The 10,048-nt window shown below is 41.2% G+C and overlaps 1 protein-coding gene across 1 annotated transcript; it reads right to left on the bottom strand.

Annotated features, from left to right (window-relative positions):
- Window positions 1-310: 310 nt before the first annotated feature.
- Window positions 311-3,065, bottom strand: LOC129812703 (hepatocyte nuclear factor 3-beta-like). The gene is made up of 2 exons (XM_055864517.1): window positions 2,669-3,065; window positions 311-1,881 (listed from the first exon to the last, which is right to left on the bottom strand). The coding sequence occupies exons 1-2, from the start codon at window positions 2,738-2,740 to the stop codon at window positions 691-693; spliced, it is 1,263 nt and encodes a 420-aa protein (XP_055720492.1). The 5' UTR covers window positions 2,741-3,065; the 3' UTR covers window positions 311-690.
- Window positions 3,066-10,048: the final 6,983 nt, after the last annotated feature.

Raw genomic sequence — 10,048 nt, 5'->3', positions numbered from 1 at the left:
CTTTTATAAGAGTGAAGACCTGATGTTGATATTTTCAATATGAAAAAAATATTGTCATCTTAAAATATTAGACATATCTGAAGCTGCCACTGCTGCATATTGCTAGGTCTACTACTACAACTACTACAACTACTTCTACCAATGCTACTAATACTACTAATACTAATAATAATAATACCAATGCTACTAATATTACTAATACTACTACTACTACTACTAATAATAATAATAATAATAGGCCTATTATTTTATTGATGCGTAATAGGCCTAGACCAACTGTGTAAATAACAAAATTGTGTTCAGAAAAAAATCCAAATAACACTTTAATATAGATTCTGTTCTTGTCGTCAACTACAAGAACACACATTTACAAGCCATAAATAAGAATTACACAAATGATTGAAGAACTTCAGTCTCCCACGATGCATTTCAATTCCCGGTAGGTAGGGCCTATACAGATGCATTTTACACTAGGCTTCTTGTCTTTTGGTCCATTCTTAACGCCGCATTTTGAACAGATTTTGTCACATTATTATTAACATCCCTTTACAAAATAATTACTAAACCAACTTGACAACTAAATCAGTGGGAAACGTCAAAAATATCTTGAATAGTCCTACATGCACAAACTATCATTTTACAAATGTACAAATTGCTGGAAAGTGTCCGTTTTCTGTTTGGGGACAGAGTTTATGAGGAGTTCATAATAGGCCTGGAGTAGACGCCTTGATAGTAAGAAGCGTCAGCGGGTATTGACGAGGAATCTAAGCCCACTTTTCCCATTGAACCCATGGATAGCGCCCCGGCCATGGGGGAACCGTAGCCGGAATAGTGCATCACCTGCTCGTAAGTCTTTAGGTCCATTTTGTGGTGCTGTTGCTCCGAGGACATGAGGTTGTTGATGGAGAAGGGGTGGTTGAACGAGTAGTGATGCTCGGGTTTCAGGTGCGCTTCGTGTGCGAGGACCGAGTGATGCTGGGACATGAGGTGCCCATGCACCTGGGAGTGGGACACCGGTGAGGCGGCATGCTCGGGACTCAGAGCCTGAATCGACTTCATGTCTGACAGAGACCTTTTGTGATCGTTGGGGGAGGAGTTGGAATGGGGGGACTCGTTGCCGTTGCAACTCTCCGAGCTGCTGTTCGAGCCGCCCTCGGATGTCTTCCTTCCTGACTCCTTGCACATCTTCTTTTGGCCGTCACACTTAAATCGCTTCTGCCTCCTCAGATAACAGCCGTTCTCGAACATGTTCCCCGAATCCGGGTGGAGGGTCCAAAACGAGCCCTTACCGGGCTTATCCGGAGATCTAGGCACTTTGAGGAAACAATCATTGAACGATAGAGAATGGCGAATTGAGTTCTGCCAGCGTTGCTGGTTCTGTCGGTAAAACGGGAAAAGATCCATGATCCACTGATAGACCTCGGCCAGCGTCAGCATCTTGCTGGGGGACTGTTGGATAGCCATAGTGATGAGAGAAATGTAAGAGTACGGGGGCTTGGCGTGAGTGTAGCTCCTCCGGTATGTCTTGGGGTCCCTAGATCTGTTGATGCTGGACTGTCCATACATGGGGCTCATGGCGTTCATGTTGGCGTAGGACGTAAGGTTCATGGACGGAGGCTGCGCGGTCATGGGGCTCATGTTGGGACTGAGCGTGGCGCTCATGGCTGTCATGCCAGCGGTCATGCCAGCGCCCATGCCGTTCATGGCTCCGGTGCCCGGTGACATTCCGGTCATGGAGGGGCTCATGGCCGTGTTGACATAGGACATGTTCATGGGGTTGGCTGCCATGTTGGCCGTGGTGCTCATGCCCGACATGCTCATGTAGGTGTTCATTGAGTTCATGCCCAGGCCTGTGTTCATGTTGCCAACCGAGGTGTAACACTGGAAAGCAAGACAGAAAACAAGTATTGTTAGTATTGTTAGTATTGTTAGTATTGTTAGCCTGTTTGAGATTTTCATGAAGGGTCGATAGTGTTCATGTGTAGTGAACCTAATAAAGCTATAATAATAACATCATATCAAATATATCATCAAAATAATAATAACAACCAGCAACAGCTATGATAATCAGTATTATTAAAATGGTAAACATAAATGATCGAAATTGATGTTAAAGCAAGCAATCCCGGCGCAGTTCCATCTTCTGAAATCCAATGCTAAATTTGGTAAAGCAAATTGCTTGACAGAAATATAAACTTCACTCGATGATGTGACCAATAGCTTAAATGTCTAGCCTACATCAAGCAAGTAAAAACGAAAAATTGTCACCACATTTTACGTCCGGTAATCAGCTTAAATACAAAGAGAAAATTGATTAAATTATTCTAGTGTGTGGACAATATTATAGAACCTCCAACACAAATATTTGAATTCATCGTTCACCAATCAAAACGGTTAAACAAATGTTTGCTCATTGGGTAAAATGACACAACTATGTATGATTTTGTAAAGATAAATGTAGACATATGGAATTACAATCTGAGTAAAAAGTTTTCCCTACATGTCAAGCACAACTTCGTTAGGATAGTGCCGTGCGTAGAGATGGGGCAGGATTTGGAGGCGCCTCAAGTCAATATTTGATCACAAAGTTAATATTATCTCTGGGCTAATATTGAGTTGTATAAAATGGGATCGGCTGTAGACGAAAAAAAATATTTAAGGTACCCACCTCGGGCTCTCCGTAGTAGGTGCTCCAGTCTGTGTGTTCGTGTCCTTCCATTTTAACTGCTCCAAGCATCATGGAAGTTCCGAATAGTTGTCAAACCGTTTCTCCGCAGAAGAAATGGCAAAACGCGCTCTAACAAACGGTGATTTGGGACCACTGGGTATTCGGGTCGTTGGTAGGATCCTTAGTCAAGGACTGGCGCATGTGTGTCTTTCAGCCAGCCGTGCCCACGGGCGCTGAAAAGCGTCTGATGATGACCGGAGTTCAAATGACGTTCCGAGCTGGCTGTAAACGCTATGATATAGCTCTGTGCGCCAGGCGAGCCTCCAATCCCTACTTCTTCACTTGCCCTATTTGAATAATCTCCTCACACCTAGGCGCGAGACTCCTCGACTTGCCCCCCTATTGTACACCTGCACTGAATAAAAAGAACAGTCTCATATAAAAAAATATTCATTTTAATCTTATTGAATTTCAGAAGGGGGGGGGTAATTGCTGCTTTGGCGCTGCTTTTTTATCATGCGTTATTTCTCTTGTGATGTTCTTTTCAGACCTTGCTTGAAAAAGGAATTTAAATGCATCTTAATTGTTTTTCTTCCCCTCCACCAAGGACCTAGATTTAGTTGAGTATTTGACGAGGTAATGTACTATTTCATTAGTCTACTCGATCTTATCGAAGTCTACTCCATCTTAAGCCACCCAATTTCATATAGCTTTGGTAAAGTGATAGAGAACTTATTTAGTTTAAGTTTGATCCATTAGTCTGAATCATTCGTAGCCTAAGCAATTCAGGTTTCACAACCAGTTTTACGGTAAAAACTTATATTACTGTCCCCTTAAGAATAATATTGATATTTTCAACCTCAATTGCAAGCAATAACAACATATGGCCCTAATATGTAGCCTATATCAAAACATATTGCCACGTTTTTGCATTTTACAATTTCAAGGTAATTTTCACTTGATAGGTTCTATTGCTATTGAATGTGTGGACTAAAATAGGCCAGAGAAAGTGTCGTCCGTGAACGCGCGCGTGTGTCAAGGTGTGGACTATTGATTTCCCAGGACACAAGCGCTGCTGTTAGCTAGATACCTTAAACAAAGTAAAGTTTATTCAATGTGTTTGAGCACTGACGATTTAACGGATTGCCTCGATGTCGGCTGATAGGCTTTAGGTAAAAACTAAGAATGATTTAGGCTAGAATAAAAATCAATCCAGCCACTAACGAATTTACATTTTGGTGTAGCCTAGGGAATAGGGAATGGCCTATTTGAAATTATACAATAAAAACAAAGTACAACAAATATGAAAAATAAACATTTAAAATCATGGCAGATAAATGACAAATAGGCCTAATCAGTAATAACATGTTCCAAGTTTTTTTCACAATAGATTTCATAAAACATAATTAGAACGACCATGTCTTAAGGTTTCTTTATTATTTTGAATTATGTATATGTTTTTGTGATAATTTATTAGTGTTGTGCGCTAGAACAATTAGAGGGAGATTTACGTTTCAGCGCCCTCTCTTGGTTATATTTATCCAACAATAACTGTTAGTGGTGCATTAGACTACTTACAGAAAACAACACCCTCTAAAATCTCTATAGCCTATCGTTACTTGAATTAATCAACTAGCCTATAGAATAACTTCCTATCTTATTTACCGGATCAAAGTGAGGACACAGAATGGTGCCAGCCACGTGCCGTTGGTTGAACATCTATTTGACTGCATATAGATGTAAGAGCATAACTATCGGTAAAACCCCATTAGCAAAGGAGAGTAAACCATTCCGTGTTGACGTGGGGACAACAGACGTCTGCTTAACTTGGAAATGAGATCATGACCACCCCTTGGTGTGTTTAAGGACCACATAGCCTACACATTCAACACAGTTACTTCCATTTATTGAGAGGCATAATATAAGCCGAACTCTTCATGGTATAGACATTGAAAAGTATTGTTCTTATAAAAAATGTCATTATTCTTTTTTGCATTACAGTGTTTTAAAAAGCTGAGCATTGCAATATTCATACTGACGTTGTTGGATCACTTCAGGTGCTATCTAGAACCTAGAAGGGTTCTTAGGCTGCAGGTCCTCATAGGAGAAACCTTTGAAAAACCCTTTTTGGGTCAAGGTAGAACCCTTTCCACAGAGGGTTCTACACAGAACCCAAAAGTGTATTTTTATTTAACAAGGCAGGTCAGTTATTAAGAACAAATTCTTATTTACAATGACGGCCTAGGAACAGTGGGTTAACTGCCTTGTTCAGGGGCAGAAAGACAGATTTTTACCTTGTCAGCTCGGGGATTTGATCGAGTAGTCGTTCTGTTACTGGCCCATCGCTCTAACCACTAGGCTACCTGCCTGGAACCCAAAAAGGTTTTACCTGGAACCAAAAAAGGGTTTCGTATGGGGACAGCCAAAGAACCCTTTTGGAAACCTTTTTTATAAGAGTGTTGAGTTCTGAATACATTGTGTCCATGACAACTATATGTCATTGACCTCTTTCCCAACTGTACATAAATATGGTAAATTTGTGACTGGCCATACTATCACAAAGTAATGTTCATAAAAAAACATGCTATAGAAGACAATATGACCAATGTTCTTGTAAAATATTTAGCTAATCCCGGAGTTAAATGTTAACCAGCGTATCCCCTCCACATGTCTTCTCATGTGGTCACACATTTGTTCATTACTATAAAAACAAAAACTATAATATAACATTATTATGTCCATATTGATTGATTGATTGGGAAAAAGTTGCACTGAATACAACACAGGGGATAACACGGATAACATGGATAACACGTTACAGCAAAAATCACTTGTTTCCAACCTGGTCCCTGATGGAAAACACACAATACAGACTAAACACAGTAATCAGTACAAAACAGCACAATACAATATATAACAAATACATCAATCAATAATAAAATAGTCAACCTATCCTCATCTCATCATTCGTCTAAAAACATTACACATCAATATTTTTTTATCATTATTTAATATATATATATAACAGCTAAAATGGCCTCTGGGCCAGACCACTGGGCCAGACCTCTGGGCCAGACCTCTGCCTGCAACAATAGATGTAGACCATTTTAACAAACTTGCACATGCATCAATCCTTTGTCATGTGTGAGATGGAGGTGAGTGCAATAATAATTTGTCCAATGGGTGACAGAAAAGGATATCCCACATTTTTTTTCACCTTTTCCAGAAGGGGTGGTGCTATAGTACTTCAGCGCTGGCATTGCAGTGCAATATCCCGCTAGCTGGTACTCACCTTTCTGCCACCATACAAGAGGAATGCTGGTTGTACAATATGTTACATGGCCAGTCTCACTAGGGACTCTACAAACTGCATGGTATTGGATCTTTATGGCTCAGGGTCTTTAAAAACTGGATGGTACTGGATGGTAAGCTTCACATCAGGGCACATTATGCTTTGATTTTATGGAGATTTTGGCTTTTATTCTCAGCCAATTTGATATTCATACCAGGTACTGGAAGCTAAGGGGATATGGCAGCTCTTGGGGGATAGGCTACATGTATTTCTTGTCTGCCCCCATGAATGAAACATTGAATATGAATTTAAGTCTCTCACCCACAGGTGCACAGCTCCAGCCTCCAAAGGCCGCTTTCAAACACTGTGGCCCTAAAGTACCGGAGTTGAACACTCAAGTCCTTACCACACTAGAGATTCCCTTGTGGACCAATGGAAAGGTGACAGTCTGACACCTGGCTGTGCTATTACAACACACCTTCAATTACATAATCATATCGTGTCATCCTATCACGTCATCATATCACGCCATCATATCACAAAGCCTAGTTCTCTGGATCCCCTTCGCCTCAGGGTAATCCTTAGAGGTACTCGGAAACAGAGCTGGGCTGGGGGATGGAAACTGGGTGCACTCCTCTCTGCTCTGTGAGAAAGGTAGGAGCATCTAACATTCCTTCAAACACCCAGAAGTTGTTGGCAGAAATGTGTTGCTTCAAGCTTCGCTTTCAGAGTAGGATTTCTTGCCACTGTACTGCTTCAGTTTTCAGCAAGCTTTAAAGATTCACTTTAGTTTCCCCCTTTTCGAGTTTTTGTTGCCGTACGTCATACAAAACACTGGGGCCAATAAGTTAAGCCTGTGATTTGTAAAAATAAAATTAATAAAGAGAGCCTCTTTCTTCGGAAAGCGATGGAAAAATGTTTGCTGCCAAGTGCCTGTGGTGACAGTAAACATTCCAGAACAGGCCCGGAGTTTGGACTTCCCATTATCTGCCACAGCTGTGACAACGCTTGTTGGCTGCAGGTTTGCGGCTTGCCACAGTGTGTTTACCTGGAAATGAATCTGAAAAGCGACTAGACTGGGAAGACACACAACCCGGCTAAATAAATAGGAAGGACAGCCATAGTGATGTGATTCAGAGGGAGGGGGCAGCAGTTATTGCACCGACTCACCCCACTGGGTCCTGGGGCAAACACGGGCACAAATGGCCTAAGGATTTCCTCAAATACGCACCTTTGGATATTGAGAGGAATGCGCTCGGGAATGCCACGCAATAGCCTACGTTTTATGTGTGCTGTATCCAGGGCCTGGCAATTTCATTTGTGATACTTTTCTCTTGTCATGTAAAAAGGAGGCCTAAGCTGAGTGATGATCTGTATCGATCCAACTAGGTGTTTGTCTACCCAGTGGACCACAGGAGGAGATATCCTGGGACCCAACATCTTGAGAGTGGCTAACATCAGATGGCATCTCAAAAATGTTAAGAGAAATGGACTTACAGTAATACAAGGACATAATACAACAAGAACTACATAGTGTACAAAACATTAGGAACACCTTCCTAATAGTGAGTTGCACCCCCCCCCCCCATGCCCTCAGAACAGCCTCAATTCTTCGGGCATGAACTCTACAAGGTGTCGAGAGCACATATACACAATCCAAGTCTGATTCGTCTCAAGGCTTAACAATCCTTCTTTAACCTGTCTCCTCCCCTTCATCTACACTGATTTGATGTGGATTTAACAGGTGACATCAATAAGGGATCATATTTTTCACCTGGATTCACCTGGTCAGTCTATGTCTTGGAAGGAGCAGGTGTTCCTAATGTTTTGTATACTCAGTGTATAATGTGTGGAGCATTATTTGTGAAGTTAGTTACTGAACAATTCTTATCTTTGTCTATGAGCCTCTATTTTTGCTAATACATTGTACAGTAGCTTGGACACAATACATTTGCATATTGCTCCAGATCTGATTATGTTATGTTAAACCATCTTAACTGATGTGTATTGGGCAAAATATTTAATATTGCCTAATTATCCATTGTTATTCATTAGAAGTGAACTGCAATGTCAATACACATTTAATCCTTGACAGAAGGCAATTAAACATGAGGCAAAGTAGTGCTATGCTAATTAACTTGGTGTGATCCCATGGGAAGAACTGTGTCTAATATCACTCCAACCAACCCTGATAATCAGTCAGCTAATGTCCTTCACACTCACCTGCCATGGTCTAAGAAAACAGGCACCAATCAGGAGGGCTGATTGGAAATGAATCCAACAGTTAATGGCCCATCTAATGGTAAACATTATCAAGGGATTTCTCAAAAAGACGCTAACACCTGGTTGGATTCATAACTAGGGAATAGTTGGGGATCATATTATTCACCGCATGCAGACATTTTGATAGTCAGAAACATAAAAGCTTATTGTAATCATCACAATGACTTGAGATCTTGAAATCCATTGAGCTGAAGCTGAGAAACATCAGGGCCTTTAGAAAATATTCAGTTATACATCTGATGGCATTTGACCATTTCCTTTCCCACCAGTCCCATATCTGCATCTGTCCTCTCTCTATTCCAGGCTGATGGAAAACGTCATGTTTGGGATTGTCTCTGACACAGCCACGGCTGACCTGAGCCTGCCACCAGAGACGCAGAGCCTTTCATTTTGCTCTCCACTAGATCCCACTGCCTCAGAGGCAGAAATACATTTCCACAGCCACACCGGACGGACTACCTCTGTTTATAAGTAATGTGCGTGAGTTAACAGAATAAGATGAAATGAAAAGATGGTGCATCTGTGGAGAGGTGATATACAGCACCAGTCAAAAGTTTGGACACACCTACTCGTTCAAGGGTTTTTCTTTATTTTTACTCTTTTCCACATTGTAGAATAATAGTGAAGAAATTAATACTATACAATAACACATATGGAATCATGTAGTAACCAAAAAAGTGTTCAAAAAATCAAAATAAATTTTAGATTTTAGATTCTTCAAAGTAGCACTCCATCACTCTCCTTCTTGGTCAAATAGCCTTTACACAGCCTGGAGGTGTGTTTTGGGTCATTGTCCTGTTGAAAAACAAGTGATAGTCCCACTCCCGAGTGGCGCAGCAGTGTAACTGTCAGTACAGTCCCTGGTTTGATTCCAGGCTGTATCACATCTGGCTGTGATTGGGAGTACCATAGGGTAGCGTACAATTGGCTCAGCGCCGTCCGGGTTTGGCTGAGGGTAGGCCGTCATTGTAAATAAAAATTTGTTCTTAACTGACTTGCCTAGTTAAATAAAAATTGAAATAAGTTCAAACCAGATGGGATGGTGGTAGCCATGCTGGTTAAGTGTGCCTTGAATTCGAAATAAAATCACAGACAGTGTCACCAGCAAAGCACCTCCGCATCTCCTCTTCCATGCTTCACGGTGGGAAGACACATGCGTCTCACAAAGACACGGTGGTTAGAACCAAAAATCTAAAATTTGTACTCATTAGACCAAAGGACAGATTTCCACCGGTCTAATGTCCATTGCTTGTGGTTCTTGGCCCAAACAAGACTCTTCTTCTTATTGGTGTCCTTTAGTTGTGGTTTCTTTGCCGTAAATCGACCATGAAGGCCTGATTCACACAGTCTCCTCTGAACAGTTGATATTGAGATGCGTCTGTTACTTGAACTCTGTGAAGCATTTATTTGGGCTGCAATTTCTGAGGCTGGTAACTCTAATGAACTTATCCTCTGCAGAAGAGGTCGCTCTGGGTCTTCCTTTCCTGTGGTGGTCCTCACGAGAGCCAGTTTCATCATAGCGCTTGATGGTTTTTGCGAATGCACTTGAAGAAACTTTCAAAGTTCTTGACATTTTCCAGATTTACTGACCTTCATGTCTTAAAGTAATGATGGGCTGTCATTTCGCTTTGCTTATTTGAGCTGTTCTTGCCATAATATGAACTTGGTATTTTACCAAATAGGACTATCTTCTGTATACCACCCCCACCTTGTCACAACACAACTGATTGCCTCAAATGCATTAAGAAGGAAATAAATTCCACAAATGAACTTTTAACAAGACACACCTGTTAATTGAAATGCAT

This window comes from Salvelinus fontinalis, chromosome 16 (genome assembly GCF_029448725.1).
Source record: "Salvelinus fontinalis isolate EN_2023a chromosome 16, ASM2944872v1, whole genome shotgun sequence".
Lineage (NCBI taxonomy): Eukaryota > Metazoa > Chordata > Actinopteri > Salmoniformes > Salmonidae > Salvelinus > Salvelinus fontinalis.
This window is presented reverse-complemented; position numbering and strand designations above follow the sequence as displayed.

Coding starts and splice junctions, on each gene's coding strand:
- LOC129812703 (XM_055864517.1), bottom strand. CDS start 2,740: ATGATGCTTGGAGCAGTTAAAATGGAAGGACACGAACACACAGACTGG. Junction 1,882..2,668: donor CCTACTACGGAGAGCCCGAG/GTGGGTACCTTA, acceptor CTTGCTTTCCAG/TGTTACACCTCGGTTGGCAA.